The 19,864-nt window shown below is 35.4% G+C and overlaps 3 protein-coding genes across 3 annotated transcripts; 2 read left to right on the top strand and 1 right to left on the bottom strand.

The window, feature by feature from the left end:
- The first annotated feature begins 1,575 nt into the window (after nt 1–1,575).
- LOC113760803 lies at nt 1,576–2,982 on the top strand. The gene has a single exon (XM_027303534.1). It carries the CDS (start codon nt 1,576–1,578, stop codon nt 2,980–2,982), a length of 1,407 nt encoding a protein of 468 aa, XP_027159335.1.
- Nucleotides 2,983–10,231: 7,249 nt separating this feature from the next.
- Nucleotides 10,232–10,714, top strand: LOC113760229 (nuclear transcription factor Y subunit B-4). Its single transcript, XM_027302792.1, has one exon. It carries the CDS (start codon nt 10,232–10,234, stop codon nt 10,712–10,714), a length of 483 nt encoding a protein of 160 aa, XP_027158593.1.
- Nucleotides 10,715–15,393: 4,679 nt separating this feature from the next.
- On the bottom strand, nt 15,394–18,853 carry LOC113762213. Its single transcript, XM_027305550.1, has 3 exons — nt 18,711–18,853; nt 16,641–16,695; nt 15,394–15,640 (listed from the first exon to the last, which is right to left on the bottom strand). Exons 1-3 carry the CDS (start codon nt 18,783–18,785, stop codon nt 15,420–15,422), a joined length of 351 nt encoding a protein of 116 aa, XP_027161351.1. The 5' UTR covers nt 18,786–18,853; the 3' UTR covers nt 15,394–15,419.
- Between the last annotated feature and the right edge of the window lie 1,011 nt (nt 18,854–19,864).

Genomic DNA, 19,864 nt, shown 5'->3' with positions numbered 1-19,864 from the left:
TGCCAAAATCCACCATCATAATTCTTATCTTTATAATCTTTACCTCTCTATAGGTTTCTTCCATATATTGCCTACCAAACCGTTAGTCATAAAACTCACAATCCTTACCTTTTTCCCACTCAAACAGCCAAGCCCCTCAATTACCAAAATTCTTCCTTTTTTGAGTGATAGAAGATTACAATTTAATGGTCATGGGTGAAACAGTTCGGTCACAATATGTGGCTTGGTCAAGAAGACTTGTTTTCTCTTTTTTTTTTGTTATCTTTTTTATCAATGGCTTGTCTTTGAAAAAATTATTATAGTCATTGTCTATCATCAAGGGAGGTAAGTATAATATTGAAAACCTCAAGGGAGCTCAATGAAATTGTTACAAACCTCAGGGGTGGTTTCTGAAATTATCCCTTTTAATTATTATGTAATTTTATATCATTAGATGATCTGATAACTATTCCAAATAAAAACGAGTTGTAGAGAACTTTTTTTTCAATTTTTTTAATATTGAATAAATTGTTGTACTTACAATAAACTTTTAGTTTTACTAAAAGACTAAAATACTAAGTTTATGCTAATATTTTTGCATCCTATGAACAAAGATCCTGGTTTCGTAACTGGATATATATGCTGCTATCAGTGCTCCTCAGTAGGAAATTTATCATTTCTTAGTTTTCACATGATTCCTGGATTATATTTCAGCAAATAGAATAGCTTTTATATTTTTTTTTATTGACAACAATAAAATAGAAAAAAATAACTCATAAATAAATATAATAAAACGTTGACTAAGAAGTAAGAACTAAGAAGAAGTCAGAGTACAACTTGCCGCACACGGTCAAAACATTTCAAACTTTTGCCGCAATCGAACCTCATTTGATCATTTGGACATCGGAAACCTAACAAACCCCTTCTGAAATTTGTCAACGCTTGAGATAATAGTACTATATTACCAGCACCATGTGTCTTCAGATCACCACGATTATTAACAAATACTTGTGTCTGTATCTAAACAAGAAATCTGCACTCCTTCAATGGATATTTTTTGCGCTCATTTGCATTTTTCATGTGTGTTGGTGTATCCTTGGTTTGGGAGCACTTTATTTTTTTTGCTTCACGAGATTTGCGCCTTGTTTAAGCTCAAGAATGTGACCAAGTTGTAACAGTAAACTTCCAGTTCAAGAATTTCCAGCTCTAAAGTTAATCTGAAATCAGTTTTAAGCAAAACTTTTTGCATATGTATCAGTCAGGGTTCAACTACTTCAACAAGCCCATTTCATGGTGGAGTCATAAGATCATTGTTGAATTGTATCCTTTTTGAGGTTTCCACCCCTGATTCAATCCTGGGATTTTCCAAGTTTTCAGATCCCACATCAATATTCATTCTTGGAATCCAATCCCAGGTAACAATTTTGAGATCATTGCCTTGCAACTCAATGCATTTATGTTAAGCTTTACTGCTTGTTATCCTATTAACATTTGCATTCAGAAATTTTTAAAGTGTTGCTAAGGGGCAAGTCTTATATATATTATTATGCAATTAGTTCTAAGCACTTCCGTCATATTCAATTAGGGAAATCAAAGATGGCCAAGACTTGTTGCCCAAAGCCTAGATTAGGCAGAATAATTGGCTGGCTTCAGATTATTCTGGGAGGGCTGGTGATTTTGGTTAGCTTATCGAGTTTATTTAGGTTCTACTCGGCTGGATTTTTCTATCATAACGAGGATATATGCCGCCATTTTTATGCAGTAAAAGATTCATATGTGAACTTTGATGTTAGAGCATTAACTGCTCGAATGGATGAAGTGCTTAATAAGATGGATAGCCTGCAGATTAAGCTTGAAATGGCTGTTCAGCAGATGGAAAGAAACAAAGGTGACCTTAGAGAGAGCAATATTTCGAAATTAGAGTATAAGAGATATCTGGAGGAGGAGGTGATTAGGCCTCTTTATAGTGCTCATATTGCTCTTAGGCAAATTAGGCTGCCTCGTATTGAAGGGAATGATACTAGTAATGTCAAGGAGGATCCTTTGATCAATACCTTCGTTACTGAGGAGATTAGGAAGTATATTACCCCGAAAGACAACAGAGTTGGGAAGGTTAACATCTATGGAACAGGGAAGATATATAACACTATAGGGCATGCTTGCGTTTCCATGAAGAAAGAATTGCAAGAATACATGGATTATGACATTGGATCATATTGTAAAGATGATTGGAACTTGGCACAGAAACTTATGGTGAATGGTTGTGATCCCTTGCCCCGGAGGCGTTGCTTGACAAGGGCTTCTAAGCTCTACCAAAGGCCTTACCCGATTAATGAGTCCCTTTGGAAAATCCCTGATGGTAGAAATGTAAGGTGGAGCAATTATCAGTGCAGGAACTTTGAGTGTTTGTCGAGCAAGAATCCTAAACGAGGCTATTCCAAATGCACAGGATGTTTTGAAATGGAGAAGGAGACGCTTAAGTGGGTAACAAATACCTCACTTCCTATTGATTTCTTGATTAAAGATGTTCTGGCCATCAAACCAGGTGAAATAAGGATAGGACTCGACTTTGGTGTTGGTACCGGTACATTTGCTGCAAGAATGAGAGAACAGAACGTCACAATTGTCTCCACTGCTCTGAACCTTCGGGCTCCTTTCAATGAGATGATTGCACTCAGAGGTTTGGTTCCTCTCTACTTGACATTGAATCAAAGGCTACCATTTTTTGATAACACCTTGGACTTGATTCACACAACTGGATTCATGGATGGCTGGATTGATTTGCAATTGTTGGACTTCATCCTATTTGATTGGGACCGTATCTTGAGGCCAGGAGGCTTGCTGTGGATTGACAGGTTCTTCTGCAATAGGAAGGATCTTGATGACTACATGTACATGTTTCTGCAGTTCAGGTACAAAAAACACAAGTGGGCAATTTCTCCTAAATCCAAGGATGAAGTATACCTATCCGCATTGCTAGAGAAGCCTCCTCGAGCTTTGTGATCAGACTCTGCTTTCACCTTTTCTCTTCCTTTGTTTTGTACTGATAAAATAAAATGTTTAAATCTGTATGCTTCCTTTGTTATCAAATACAGAAACAACGTGCTGCCTTAGTTACAATGCAGCACTTGCCATCTACCAAATTCAATGGTGCACCTGCAAATTGCTGAGCGATATAGCATGTTAATGTGCAGAAATCTAGCCTTGCATGTGAATTCATGAATAACCAGAATGTTAACAAAAGGTGGGATATGAACATTACTTGATATAGTATCCATTTCAGGGAGGTTCACTTCATCTTGACTGCTATATCCCTGTGCTACAAAAGAATCAGCTGCATTCTATATTATGATTTCTGAAATCAAACACAGAAGGCAGTCTAAAATATTGAAAACCTCAGATGGCAAAGGGTATTAATCAGGATGACACGCCAATATCAGAGGAAACGGTTAAACTCCTGAATTTTCACTACAAATCACCGCAGCTGCTAGTTTCATCTTCTGCAATACACTTCCTGTTATCATTATTTTCTTTATATAAGGGAATTTCATCCATTGGAGAAGTGTTTCACCCTCCCATTTCACTCCACTACCAATATCTGCTTTTTCTCATAGAATTAGAGAGAGGGAGTTTTCTCCAATTCTGCAGAGAATATGAACTTCTCAAGCAGTTTCAAAGTTGAAAAGTTTAAACAAGATCAGTTAAAACAAGTTGCATATTTTGATCTCTGAAATTAGTTTGGTCAACAGGTTTATGAGCCCAAACCCCAAGCAAGCATTATATTTGGGCCAAATATTGGATTAATAAAATGGTCATCATGGAGCAAAGATTTACATGAAAGAGAAGCCCAAAACTTTAGATAACAATAAACATGCCCTTGGACCACCAAGTCAATTTCTCATTGTCAGTGATCACACTAATTAATGGGCCTAACCTAGGCTTTGAAGTATGAATTGTTTGGATGAGTCAAAATTTACAAAAAATTTGTTAATTGCATCATAAATATTTCTATTACCCATATATTTTATCTTTGATCACCTTTTTGTCGCATCGCATCACAAAAATATTATAGCATTATTTTTAAAAATTTCTTAAATAATCTTCTATGCAATTGAATTGATTTTTCTCAATAGACTTAATAGGTCGTACGATCAAGAGAAACCATAAATTTATAAACACTTTTCAATACTAGGTTGTAATTTATTATTGAAAGTGATCAAATGAATAAGGGCAAAATGGGGCTGAAAATGTTCTATGACTTGTTCATTGGCTCAAATAGTCGAGCAAATGTCACAAATTGTCACTAAGCAATTTAATATTCCCTATTCTGTCCACTCAACAATTTATTATGTCTAAATGGTCATTCAATTGATTAGAATATACATTTTGTAATAAAAAAAGCTTATGTTTCATTAGTTAAGTGACTAAAGGTGAAAGTATTTATTAGTTAAGTGGAAAAAAAAACTTTTTTATTAGTTAAATCGCTACTTTGGGCAAACAAAAAGTTTGATGAGCAAAACTGATACACAAAATAATTTAGTAACTATTTTAACCATTTCCTCTAAATACTCTAGTAAACTAAATCTCAGTTTAGGATTAAGTACTCTAATAAATTAAGAATTAATCTTCTATATACCGACAGTGTCAGTGTATACACTTTCACCATTAGATACATGATACATAATTCGAATTTGAATTTGAAATCCAAATTTTGCATGTGTTGTACATCCAATCGTAATAATGTATGCACTGTTAATATATATATATATATATATATATATATATAAGATTTTCTCATAAATTAAATGCTCTACATTAGTTCTTCACAAGATGGGCATAAGAAACGGAGCAAATGGTTCGACAAATAAAACTTTTACATTAATCCTCTAATGTTTTCATTGAATGCTAGCATGAAAACTCCCCATCTGGTTTGCCTATTTTTTCCTTGAGCAAGAGATTGAAGGTTTGTGTTCAGTTAATCTTTTTTTCTCTCTCTTTTTTCAGCTCAATCAACATGAGAGGTTGGGGATATGGAGAGCACTAAAGAAAGCACTCAAACTTGGTACGCCAAAACATCAGTCTTGAATTCTTGCATGAACATCGATCCATGGTGATTAATGGGGTGACAAGAAGGGTGAAAGTTGCCTGTGCTAGGGCTTTCAAAGACATCCTTGAAAAAATTGTTGGTGAAAAGTTTTCTGGAGGATCTAGTGGGCACCATAGTATTTCGACAGCTAATAAAGCGGCCCCTATATATAAGTAGGACATATTTGAGTTAAAAATAATGAGGTTCTTGCAATACTGGCAAAACCATTTTGGAATCCAAAATCATTCCAATGTTACCCTGTTGAGTGTTTAAAAGGCATATGGTTGAATCAAAACAGACTTCAATTTTAACCCTTCATTGAGTACTTTAAAAATATATATATACTTCAATCATAATGGCTTATTTTGATTTTAACTCTATCTCCTGATAGTATTCGTCTAAAATTGCGTTGGATCTTTCCTGCAGCATAATCTATAGCTAGAATCAGATCTTCTTGATCTAAAAGCACCCGAAAGTAAACTCTAGATTTTCACTAATGGGAGTTGTTAAAAGATAAAGTCCAGGTTTATGAAGAATAATCATCTAGCATTAATCAATTAAGCTTAACTCTTCAAAAGCAAGATGTCAAAAATATTTGTTAGGTAAACATTATAGCAAATGGCCCTTAATACTGGAAAGCACGAGTGAAGTTGCTCTTGTCCTCTTCTATTGTTATTAATGACCTTTTTTTAGGACTTCTTCTTCTATTATTTTACTTCCTTTTGCCAAATATCAGTTTTCTTTATGTCTACAAACTACAAAGGGTGCCACATTCCCTAAGCTTTAAAAGATTCCCCACCTATTTCTTCGACAGTTGCTTCCACATTATCAAAAGCTCAACCTAGCAGTGGAATATTGTTCAGCAGTCATTGACACAGAAAACGCAAAAAAAAATATCAGATTTGGTGGACTGTTACTATAGGAATACTGTCAATCGTACGTTTATAGAAATTTACTAGATTTCTAGCCACTTTTTCAATTATATCTTTGGTTTCACATTATGCTTCAAGATGCAACCTCATAAAGTATCTTATTAGCCTTCTTTTCCTGCTAGAGATTATACGTATAATGGTACATGCAAAAGTCCTTGAAAGTTTCTTGAACAATAGATGATTCTATGTGGATCCAGATTTTATCCACATCAACTTTTCTACAAAGACATAATAAAATTTTTTAGTTCAAGAGGAGATTTTAAAGCTTATAAACATAAATGGAAGAGAGAAAGGTTCAAGAATCGAGTCAAGAATTTCAAAGGTCACCTATTAATGTTCATACCAGCTAAACTGGATTTTGGAGACATATAAAAATTTCATTACACTACGACTTTAATCCAATCTGAGATGAAAATCAATGTCTGACTACCTTTCACAGGCATTCTATACCTATCACTTCTACTTTTATGTTTTATTCCAAGAATAAACACGTTGAAATTGATTATGATTATTAGTTCACAGCTTTTACGGGCTTTGCCAATCAGCTGCAGGCATTACTACCTTCCTTCATGATATATTTCAGGCACACAAATTATTTTGCATACAATATATCTCTCAGAAGCTAAACGTATCTGATAGCCATTTGAGTAGGGTTCGGGAGGGAAAGAATCTGAATAATTACGACAGCCATTTGAGTGGGGGCTGAGGTGTTTTGAGGGGGAGGAGGAGGAGGAGGAGGGTGTTTAATACTCTGAAGTCTGAAGATCCTCAAAAGACTGTCAAGCTTAGGGTTCTTCATAGTCCCTTTATGGGTTTCACCAAAAATCATTAATATAATATAGATGGGAACCCTATAAAGTTGTAAACCCTAGATCTGTCAATAAGAGAAGCATTGTGCATCATTAGATTACTCTTTTTGACTCCACCTTTTAGAACAAGGTAGATAGTAAAAAATAATAACGCTAAAATATCCTTCATCAAGAAGACAAAATCAACAAATGAGATCTATGACTATATATGAGAATCTTTCTTTTAAATAAGGGTAACGTGAATGTACCATTTTGTCAATTTTCAGGCCACACCTTTGCTAGGGTACTATCGAAGAAACTTACTCGAAAATGCTTTAGTAAAGAAAAAAGGTTTTAGTCCATTACTTGGAAAACATGGGAAGGCAATCATCAGGGCTTAAACGTCACCTCTCAACTACTTATATTTGGTTCTTGATATTGTTCCTTTTACCCATTTACTCTTTAAAAGCAATGATCTATGGTTCTTGATATTGTTCCTTTTACCCATTTACTCTTTAAAGGCAATGATCTATGGCAAGCGTGGGGTTGGATCGAAGCATAAAGTGACTCTGCAAATCAATGTCAAAGGCTCCAATGAAACCCTTTCATTGTCTCTCTTATTTCCTTTTCAAGGTGTTTAAAGCACGATAAATCAGCATCAATTAGAGGATCCTGAGCATGTTCATAGCTTTCGATTTAGCATTTGGTCTCCAATTTCAATGTACATGAAGCCAAAACTCGAAATTGAAGCTAGTTATGTTCGAGATTGATTGAGAATGAATCAACCTCTGTAACAACAATAAATAATCTCTTTTCATATCAAATTGCAGTCAATCAGCACATAGTAAATTCACGTGTTAACATGTTGTGTTCATTATGAAACTAGCAAATAGGGCAATTATCTATCTCGTTTTACTCAATTTAGCTCCTCGAATTGTGGATTCTTGCACAATTTGGAGGTGAAATACAGTTTTTATGTTTTACTTTCTCTGGTAATCCACATAGATAATGCTTCACTCCCATCGAATAGGGCAAATTAAAGCACTAGAAGTGTTGTCTTCGTAAGCAATATGGTTTAGGTATTCGATATTCTTTACAAACTTTTAGCTATTCCATCTTAAAAAACGAAAGGAATACAAGTTATTGAGCTCATCACAAGAATCAAGAAGTTGGTCTTAATTATTCAAACAATATATATAAAGAGAAGAAAGAGGGAGAGAAAACAAATAAATATACTATTTTTTTGCCAAAAAGAGGAAGTATTGGACTAATGTGATGGATGGAGCAACAAACAAATCAATTAATTAAGGGAATATAAAGGCAAAAGAGGGAAGATTAAGGACCACCTAAACAGCCTCCAGCATTACGCACACACTATAAATAGCATAGTGACAACCTTAAAATTCACCCATATTGCTGGAGACGATGTTGGACTATAATTGATGTGATTGCTGATTATTCAGCACTAGATGCTGTATGGAAATGAGAGAATTAGTGGTTGAGGTTTATTTGAGGAAGACCTAACAAAGAGATTCATAGGAACAACAATTTAAAACGTAGACAAATTATTCCAGATCTATATTATGCTATTATGAACTAAAGTAAGAACCTCGAGTGGTGACGGTTCACAAAATTACTAATTGTTATTATTCGAAGGAGACGAGTGATTCGAGAACCTGATGGGAAATGCATAATAAATACAAATAATTAAGTTTAAGTATAGCCAAAAGAGGGCATAAGTTTCTCATTAAACAACCAGTATACAAAAAAACCCTATTAGAACTTGACTAAAACCTAACAACTAAAGGTTAAATATCATGCCTTTGACGTCATATATTGAGCTGTTGATCTTTGGTCGATCCCATCCACAACATGCAGACGTGCAAAGTTGTTGTCCATTCATTTTAAGACGTAAGAATAATATAATAAGCAACAGTTCAGGGCATATTGGAAGCATTAAGCCATGGTTTACTGAGATAAATTAACAAAGGAGTTGAGGGTGGAGGGGAAGAGGGGAAGAGGGGACCATATATAAATCGTGTGATTCCATTGAATAATAAGCTATCAACAGGGTTTCAGATTTCAAAGTTTTCAAAAGTCACATTTGCTCTTCTTAAAACCCGGCTTGTGAACCTGCTAGATCACTTTTAACAACACAAATACCTAAAATTGACCACAAAGAAACAATGGCATGGACTTTTATTTCTCTACTTTGTCGAGTCCCCTTCAACTTGTAGCTTCTTAATTGGCTCTCTAGCCAGTCTAACCAAATAATGTAGCCCAACTGTGCATATATGTCACGCCTCATTGGCAAGAAGGAAAAGCCAAGAATATTTTGTTTTGATCAAGTCTGAAGTCAGGAAATCCAGGAAATTCAAGCAAGGAAGAAAAATTTTGTGAAAGTACGTAAATTGTCTTGAGTTGCCTAGGAGAGAGAATTTGTCGATGGTGAAAATTATGACCATAAGGAAGATTATGAAAGACATAATTTATTAGTTGAAAGATACGTGGATTGTTATTCAAGGAAATATGGTGGTTGTAATTGTGAATGGATCAATATGGATGATTTTTTTGATCAAGGAGAACTAGCAGCAAAATTGTATACAGATAGTCCACTTTCACACATAAATATGCAGATGAGCACCAGTTGCATATTAGGGTTGTACTTGAGTTACATTACTACAGAGGGCAATTGAATCTCGTGATGGCATAGGAGATAACAGCATAAGATATTGGTTTAAGAGAAACATTGTTGACATATTTTAAACCAAACATATTTTGACTTTTAATAGTTTTAAAAATCGATTTGTTATTTGGTAACTATATTAGATTTGGTATAAAATTGAGTCATGTTTTGGTATTATAATTAGAATAAGATTTGCGGTTATGTTTCTCTAGTTAAGAACTTGGAATTCTAAGTTTGTACGTGAGGAAAATTAATTAATTTAAATAGAATATTTTGTTTCCTCCCGTGCCTTTCTTATTATTTATTATTTGTAAGATTTTAGTGTTACTTCCGCTACATAGTTTTTTGTGCTAACAATATTTAATAAGTGCACCTAAATTATGCAATCGCATATTGAGATTCTAGCGTTACCAAATAAAAAAGAGACAAGTTGATCTAATTAACATTGTTACAAACTTGTGAAGTTCAATTGGGAATATGAACTATTACATGGAATCATGAATTATACGTACGTCAATTTGCATTTTAGCGAATGGCATAAATTTTACAATCTTGATGCCCTAACCCACCAACTATTGCCACCCATGCAAGCTTGTTTCATATCATACATGCACACGGGGTTCAGGTTCACATGACATGTGCACATTCTTTGCACACATATGCATCTGTTCAGAAGTATATATATTTATATGTGCTGATGATTGATGAAGGAGCAACGTGTCAGCATTCAGAAGCTAAAGTTATCCATTTGACCTCTGAAATGGTTGATGAGCAGGATAGGTTACTGCCAATTGCCAATGTGGGAAGGGTCATGAGGCAGATCCTTCCACCAAGTGCCAAAATCTCGAAAGAAGCTAAGGAAACGATACAAGAATGTGCAACAGAGTTTATAAGCTTCGTCACAGCTGAAGCATCTGACAAGTGTTACAAGGAGAACAGAAAAACTGTAAATGGAGATGACATCTGTTGGGCTCTGAGCACATTAGGGTTTGATACCTATGCAGAGGCCATGCTGAGGTACTTACATAAGTATAGAGAATTTGAGAGGCAAAGGGTCAACCAAAGTAAAGCCTCAAATCTTGAAAATGAAGCACATACCCCCATTAGAGTCAGTACTGATAGTACTGATAGTGATGGAAGCAACCTGCAACCTGAAAAGCAATCTGAATCTCCCATCGCATTTGAGTTTAGAGTTCTTGAGAAGGGTCAGAGCTCTAAAATTAAGCCAGCAGCTAAAGGATAATTATGATGTACTAGTCTCTTCTTCTTTGAGATGACGAAGTCTTGAAGGAGAGATAAATTACCTAATGTACTTTCTGCTAAAAGTATCAACTTTCCTGTGTTTAAGGGTTGGCCTGAATGCACTAACACATGAATGATTAGGAGGAAGCAGTCCTTCAAGGTAACTTTATTTTAGCAATTATACTCCTTTTTCGCTTCTTGCTTATGGAGGCAAACAAGTCTGTAACATTAGATTAACACAATGAAGTACAGTTGTGGCTTCACAATTTTGAGATAATCAAATTTCACATGAACTACTTCCGCTAATAATCACAGTCAGCTGCTTTTAGTTACTGCAAATTTCTTGCATCTGCTCTAATTATATTAACCTTCATGAGAACGGATCCCTTCTTTAGGCATTCGATTTTGAGAGTTATCAATTGTTTAGAGAAACGTTGCTTCCAACTGACGATTAATGTAAAGATGAACCAAGGTTAGGTATGTATGCTATCTGAAACAAATATTTGACATTCTGTCCTCAAGCATTCAAAATCCATGCCATGACAGTTTTATATTGATTCCCGGCTATTGATGAGATGAAATCCCTCTTATGATTTACAACTGTTCTTCAACAATTTGCAACCTTTCCTCACTGACCACTACCAAATTATGTTATTTGAAAATCACTCGCCCTTTTCGAGCTCCCGTCTAACTAGTATAGGCTGCAACCTTCTTTTTCTCGGATTTTAAGAAGCATAAATTGAGCTGGAAATCAGTGTCAAAGGCTCCAACGGAACCCCTTTCATTCTCTGCTATTTTGTTTTCAAGGTGTTGAAAGCATGATTAATCCGCCTGAATTGGAAAATCTTGGCCAAAATAAATTGACCTTCCTGCTGATAATTGACCATGACAACTCTGAAAATCATACTAGATGTCTTGAACCTCAGAAATCCTCATGATGGATGCCAAACAAAGCCTTGCATATGACAAAATTGCAGTATAATTTAATCACGAGTTCTTCAGCTTATGTACAAGTCTCCTTCTCCAGAAAGATGCACATTAAACCCCTTCCCCAGAAGTATTAGCTGCATTCATTAGGAATATGATGAGAAGACGGATTAAAAACCAGTAAACATATTTTAGATTTTTTAGGATTGTATGCATCTATTTCTTGTCCCATTCTATATTATTAGTCAAAGGTGAACCACGTTTTCACTTTGGCACAAAATAGGACCGATTTTTATAACCCGTTATTCCCTTGAAACCAGTAGTATAATCTTTCATTTGGTGTGGCTACACATGTAATGAAATGATGTGAAACGTTAACTATAAAGCATGTGCTACAGTGCTAATATTGTGCTACACACTCGAGGATTATGCAATCTTTCCCATAGAAAAGAACTAAAAAGCTGAGCTTATCAGAACTTTTGGTCAGAGTTAGGGTTTGAGCATGCATCCTAGGGTTTCTCCATTCCCTTTTGGACCACTTCTCCAATATCCTCCTTGAGTAGAATTGCAAGGAAAAGGGACAAGTTCTTATTTTATTAGTGATCTCGTCCCCCACCCCCCCCCCCGGCCCCCGCCCCCTCAAGTCCCAAACAGCTGGATAAGTTACTACTTCGACGAAAGAAAGAGAAAGCAAAAAGTTGGATAGGAAGAACAAATGCTATGGAGACTACTTAAAGTAAAGCAAGGTATTAAAAATGAAAAATGATACTGATGCACCAACTGGACATTTTTAACTCCATATTTGTACCAATGGAAGCGTAAATGGTTAATTTTTTTTAGCATAAATGGTTATTCGAGTGATGCACCTAGTGACATATATATGGCAAGTATGGCCTAGTGACAGTAAGAATTGGTGAGCAGAGAGAGCTTTGACACTTTTAGCAGAAAACCCAGTAAAAACTTGTCACCTGGAGTTGAACCAACTAGAATACTAGATCAATCTAAGAAACATGAATATATATGACCTTCATGCCTACCTCAGTATAAGATATTGAGATATGATCATGATGGTACCATTAATCAGAGACATATCTCGATGGAGTGGTCTATTATACATTCCTTGTATGTACAGTAGGTTTTAGTTAAAGTTGTAATGCCAATGTTTTGCCTTTTTAAGATGTTAGAAGACAATATGGACAATCTAAAAAGGGAAAGAAATACCAGAGTAAAATTTGAGAATGCTGTAGATCGCCTTTTACCTCTTTATTTAGCAGCTAATGGTTTCAATGTGTTTGTTGTCACCAATGCACTTAGATATAAGCTATTGTCACCTTACTATTGAAGGCAGCATGAGTTCAACTTCAGAAATTAATCTGTGTATCATTTAGACATTAGTCACTTTTGGAGTTATTTTCTCCATATATCGATGAACTTACGTCCTAATCATCCACTTCGAATATATACCCAAGACTGTCAGAAATGCCTAAGCTATCTGCTTAATCAACACAAACTATATATCAAAATTTCTAGGCCAAACTTGTAAGCTGCCTCCTAATTATTTCCGCTTTTAGATCAACCTGCTCATCTCAAACTTAAACTTGAAGTGTCATATCTTGACATTGATTGTTTAAGAGTATCAGTCATGTTTCCATACTTGTCTAAGTACACAAAAAGAAGTAGAAATTGAAGCACAGTACCATGAAACCATATAAATGATTATTGCATAACACTAACGAAAACCATAGAAGGAAATTGACGTAGCAGAATCCTTATCCTTTGCAAGAAAAAGAAACGGAGAGGTAAAATTGAAGGCAAAATGCATCTATCAAAAATGCAAGATTGTGGACAAATTTCACGAACTCTGCAAACATTTCATAAGGTTAAGCGATACAGCATTGATGAATTCATCTAATTCTTAGATTGCCAGGTCCAACTTGTTTTTTCTGAAAATGGGAATGTTGAACAGTTCCTGATTTAATTGTTTTAGTAATAGATTTTAAAGTTGATGTTTAGGACGTGGATTTAAATGTTTCAGTGATTTTCAGCTCTTACAATTGGAAAGTTGTGTATCTACGGGAATTTGGATTTCTTCCTGCAGGGAAAAAAAAAACATTTTTTTTAACTATCCATAAGATGAAATTTGGGTGAATCATTCCAAAAATCTAACTTAACTGGTAGAAATATTAATATTATCCAACTCCTAATCTCTTCCGTTTCCTCTACGAAGAGAGAGAGAAAGAGACAGAGAAGATAAGAGACGTAACGATGTAATAGTTTATTGAACAAAAGAGATTATTTATATTATTTTTTTCTTTTGAAATCCGAGTTAATTTTTACATAGGAATTATTAATGCCGTAATTTGATGAATAAGTAAGATTATTAATGTGGTAAATTGATGAATGAGAGACATTTATAAATTGATTGACAACCTCCAATCACACGAATTATCCCACAAGATCGTTGTCCATGGCTAACCCAACTTACAGCAAGAGTAATTCTCTTGGCAAGAATACCTCTCATGCTATCAAGACCTTTATTCCTCGACTTATTACGTCTTGAGCAAGCCTCAGAGTTAATTCGATATGCTTTTACTTCATCCGCTTCGGATATTTGCCTTGTGACAAGCGTCGAGGAGTGTCACAGTAAGAGTGAAATCACTAGAAAGCACTTCACCGGTGGTAATACTATCACTCTCAAGAGAGATGTTAAGCATTGACAACTGCAGATTTTGGGCTTCTTTTGCTTATCAACAATTTTCGATTCAAGCCACAAAAAAATACATGAGTAGTCAAATTGTAGTTGGGATTGGATCAAGTGCGATTAATCACCACAAAAACGTGTAAGCTGTTAGACATCATACAAAATATACAATAAGCAAATGATTCAGTCATTTGATAGAGTCACTTATTTGAGCCCTACCTTTTAAATCCATGGATTCTTGTTCTTTTGGTGAGCACGCAAAAGGGGTTTTTAGATACACTTTCTGAAGCTTTGTACCAGAATGAAGAGTCCCCAAATGTGAACAGAACAGGCATTAAACCAGACTATGTAAAGCTAGATGGACAATGAAGATGTTTTGATAGTTGCCAACTTAATGCGAGCATGGTGGGAGGAGCAGGGTGAGGTGGAAGGGAGGCAGGAGGGGAAAGTGATAGATGTCAGCAAATGCAGCACAAGCAATTAGTGGGAAGAGGAGGACAAAGAGGAGAACAGAGAAAGTAACAGAGGACACTGAAATGCTCTTGAAGGAGGCGAAAATAGTTGCTGTCTGGAGTGGATGGTAGATTGGAGGACCAGAAAAACAGAATATCAATGTTAAAGACTCAGATCCAACATAAGATCCAGATGCTTTGAAAGTTCAAAACCAGGGATTATTCTTAATTTACTGGATGCAGTGGAAATTTTTCGTGTAGCTCATGAAAGAGAAGTAACTTCGCTTTTTCAAATAACTAGCTGAAATTATCATTAAGTGATGCAGCATCCCACAAATTAATGTAGAGAATTCTATTTGACTTTGTTGTGCAATTATCCAAAAGCACATCTCCTCCTGACAGAATGTAATGAAAGAATAGAGAAGATGTGGACAAGGAAGAAAAATAAATGGTGCACATAAAATTGGAGCTTAGAAGGTTTCAACATTGCGGATATTTTTTAAGGAAATAAACATCTTCCTAAATGAGGTCAGAAAGTCAACCCAAGTAGCAATCAAGAAGTGCACAGATAACATGTTGGAGCAGGAAAAAGAGCCCAAGAAAGAAAAAAACCTTACATAGATTAATCAATATATTCGATGTACAAATGCTTCTACAAAACCCCATCCATCCTCAATGTCTGGTCCAACCCAAAAACCAGATATTATGACATGAGCACTTGAGCTTACATTAAAATAATGGGAAATGGGATCACAAAAACTTCTCCCAAATATCATCCCATGGATAGAGATCCTATTCATAGCAATCATGCCCCTAGCTGAACAGCTTCCCCAGTTAAAGTCAATGTCTGCAAAAGTCATACAAATTGTCAGATCCTTACAAACAAAATTTAAACAACGATCTTCCTAAATGTATCACAGCAATCTTTTTAGAAGCATTTGGAAAAGGTCCCTTCCTCTTACATTACAAACAGAAGATTAGTTCAACTGGGCAAAATACTCTGCTCTTCTTTTTTCTCGTTATTTTGTGTTTCTTGTCAGTTATGTTGTTTTCTTTTTTTATTTTATTTTTTCTGTTTGGGCAGGAGGACTGTAAGCATATGTGTGGCTAGCTGCCCAAGATGGTAAGACAACATTGGAGAGAGAACCATGCATTTTGGTACAAAATCATACAGAATAAAGACTTTCAGGATTTATGTAAAGAAGTTTCATGCAGGAAAAGAAAATCAGAGTGGACAGTAGGAAGTGGAACCGACAAAGCTGATATACCAGCGAAAATGTAAATGGAGTGGAAAAAGAATTTGTGACAGGGGAAGAGTTTCTAACTGAGAATCTATTACTACAAATGGGAAAGGCTTCAGGCTATTACTCAGGATCCAGCATCTAGAATCAAATGGGTAGATTTTTAGTTGTGTAAAAGAGATGAGATGGTCTATTGTTGCAAAGAGAGATGAATTATGAGATGTCCAAATATTTCCAACCATTACTTTCAGTTTGAAAACCAAAATCAAAACAAGCTTCCAGCAACTCTTGACTAAGAAAATGAAAGGCCAACATAGAACATGTTTTCTTTTCTATTTTTTAAAATTTTCAACAGAATTGAAGATTCAGACACTAACAAGGACAATCTCCAGCTTTCAACAATGATATACTTGGACAACATGATCCATGATGACAAGCAGGCTATGAATCAATCACAGAGAAGTTTAGTTTCTGTGAGAAAACATGAATAACAAGAAATCTGGACGTCATTTGGGACCAGGACAATTTTTTTTAAGCAAAAGATCACAGTGTTGATGATGACCATAAGAAAGTATCAAACAAAAAATGTAAAGAAAGAACTTTTACTTGTAGTTACTGGAGTTAGAAGCCTTCCACCAGCAATTTCCCTTTGGCATATTTCCTACAGCAAGCCATAGTAGAATAAGCATGGTGATAGTATGCCAATAATTGGTCTGTATTATAAGATGTAATGCTTTTTTGAAAGATTTCAATATAATACATGATAAGAGAATTGCAATATATCTTAAATCATACATTCGATCTTAGCCTCAACATGCATACTCTGTGTGTTTATCCAATGCCATATGAAATTAAGATAGTATGACCAATACAGTCAATTTGCCTAAGATTAATTATAATAGAAGAAAATCCCAAAAGCTGAAAAAATGTGCCACAAAACCATAAGTATGCTTTTCCATGTTGTTGATACTTTGCTATGTAAACATGATTTTAAGTGATTAAGTACCATGAAAGTCAAGCAATCATCTTTTGTGTATCCTAAAACATGTTTTTAATCAAACCTAAGAACAAGCGCAAGGACCACAGATCAGAAAGTTGCAACACGAATTTCTTAAGCATTATCTTCTTCACACTCTAAATTAGTTAAGATCAAGGGTCAGACAAGATTAGTGTCATTGACTACTGCTAAATTTAATGATTAATGTAATCATGGAAACTTACAAAAGAGGAACTTGTTTAAAGAATTGCCAGCTATTAACCCTTATCATGCCCAAACCACACAGAGAAACCACTTTCTGTCATCTAAACTTGTTTGTACTATGCTAATACCAGAATTATTCCCTCTTAATTAAAGCTGTTGACCAAGGTTTACAATAAACAATAGAATGAACCTCACATAGTAAAACATATGCAAGAGCCTGCCAATAGCTCAGAGAATCTTTGTCCATGTTCCATCTCAAATTTCCATTGAACCTCGAGAGGAATTAATAAATCAGTTTATAAGAACCACCAAAATAGAGCAAATAATATTGAATTTCATTGCCTGGAGACTCAGGAGAACTAGACAGGCTCATATTTATTAAGCCTTGAATCATTATGTCAAAGCATTATTTTCTACACTCAATCTAAAACGTGAAAACATTGACCTCAAGGAATTTGCTGCCATCAGCCATCCTCTCAATGCATATATGTGCAAGAAATCAAATGTAATTTTTTTCTTAAGATTATTTAGAGTGGGAGGGAGTGGAATGCAGAATCCAGAGGGGGAAGGCAATAAGGGCGTTGGAAATCAAACCTTTTGTCCTAACATGGGCAACAAACCCCTAATACTAAGCCATATTCATCCTCCTGAATATTGAGAGGTGTCCTGCATATAATGAAATGGCACCCCCCACCCTTCCCCCCCCCAAAAAAAAAAAAAACCAACCAAAACACACCAGGGGGGAAAAGAAGAAAAAAGAATCCCACTTCACCAACAAACATACTGTAAATAAAATGAATGACCTCAAGGAACTTGCTGCCATCAGCCATCCTCTCAATGCATATGCGTGCAAGAAATCAAATGTAATTTTTTCTTAAGATTATTTAGAGTGGGAGGGAGTGGAATGCAGAATCCAGAGGGGGAAAGGCAATAAGGACGTTGGAAATCAAACCTTTTGTCCTAACATGGGCACAAACCCCTAATACTAGGCCACATTCATCCTCCTGAATATCATGAGGTGTTCCTTCATGTAACGAAATGGCACTCCAACCAACCCTCACCCTCTCCCTCTCCCCGCCCCCCCCCCCCCCCCCCCAAAAAAAAAAAGCAGCCAAAACACACCAGGGCTAAAAAATGAAAAAAGAATCCCACTTCACCAACAGACATACTGTAAATAAAGTGAACGATCAAACAACAGTTGCATTTCAGTTCTCTTAGGCCTTTAATCAAACACATGGTGACTGCTCTTGAAACAAGAAATTATCTTCCAAACATAACGATCCAAAAAAGCTGAATACTGAAAATATACACTAAATTACTTAAAGAAAGTAATCAAAATGAGAACACCACTACTTCAAAGGAGGTTTGGAAAGTTAAAACTTAAAATATATGACAAACCTTCGAGCAACAGAAAAACTGCAAAAGCAGCAGCCATTAGCAACTAGCAGGAGGCTTTTACCTAAGAATTATTATACCTGAACAAAGGTTCTGGGCTTCCTTAATAACCCATTGAAGCCGAGCGCGAGTGGAACCATTACACATGCGACCATTTCATCGAGCGCCAAAACTGCTGATGGCGGGCAACCACCGCCTTCCGAAGTTGCGAGCCACTTCTAGCTCGTTGGTGATAAAAGGGTCAATTTAAACAATCAACGGTTCCCCAGTTCCATAGTACAAAAATTGCACTACTGTTTATTACCGCATGGTAATTATGAAGAGGCGTAAATAAATATTAGGGATAATTTCAGAAACCTCCCCTGAAGCTTCTAACAATTTCACTAACCTCCCCTAAGGTTTGAAATTTTTTTTTTTTTCATTAACCTCCCTTGAGGTCTATGATTTGATAACAAAATCAGTCCATCTCTGAAAAAATATGAGTCAAAAATTACTTCTAGAAGAGAGAGATGAAAATTTTGTTTCACAAATGCCCCTTATGCATTCGAATCAAAGTGTATTAGCAAAAACAATTATCAGTCAAGATGTATTGCAGTCATGATTGTCTCAAAAAATTTCATTATTTTCAATTAAAATTATAACTTTTAAATACTAAACCAAGAACAGTAGAAATTGTTTACCTGACTTAGAGGTATGCTTTATGTGATTTTACATAGAAAAGAATATCCAATTTTGCCTTTCTTTAACGTCCTTTTTCAACCGCTTTCACGAAATTCCTTTGATACAAAGGTTATCTCTTTAGTTTTTAAACCAAGGGGAAAAATCCTTAAGAAAAGACTCGTTTTTCTATTTCTTTCCTCCATACTTCCTTTGTTCTATCGAGCCTTTTTTGTATACGATTGAAATGTGGTAGTTTTGTATCTTCCACACTACTGTTCATGCTATTGACAGATAATTTCGTCAATTAGTTGATTTGTGCCATAATTACTTAATTCTCATATTTTATTTTTCTAATCTCAGATAATGTATTGGGATACATGAGTAATTTCACATTAGGTAATGCCAGAAAATGGGCCTCTTATTCTGCTAGGGGAGGTCAATGTAATTTCTCAAACCTCAGGAAAAGTCAGTGAAATTCTTGAAAATCTCAAGGGAGATTTCTAAAATTATCCCTAAATATTATCCACTAGTTCAGTTCACCCCCTATGTTCACCAAATTGACAAAATAACCCTT

The sequence above is a fragment of the Coffea eugenioides genome, chromosome 2 (assembly GCF_003713205.1).
Source record: "Coffea eugenioides isolate CCC68of chromosome 2, Ceug_1.0, whole genome shotgun sequence".
NCBI classification, from domain to species: Eukaryota; Viridiplantae; Streptophyta; class Magnoliopsida; order Gentianales; family Rubiaceae; genus Coffea; species Coffea eugenioides.
Note: the sequence above shows the minus strand (reverse complement) of the source record. Positions and strands in the feature narration are given on the sequence as shown.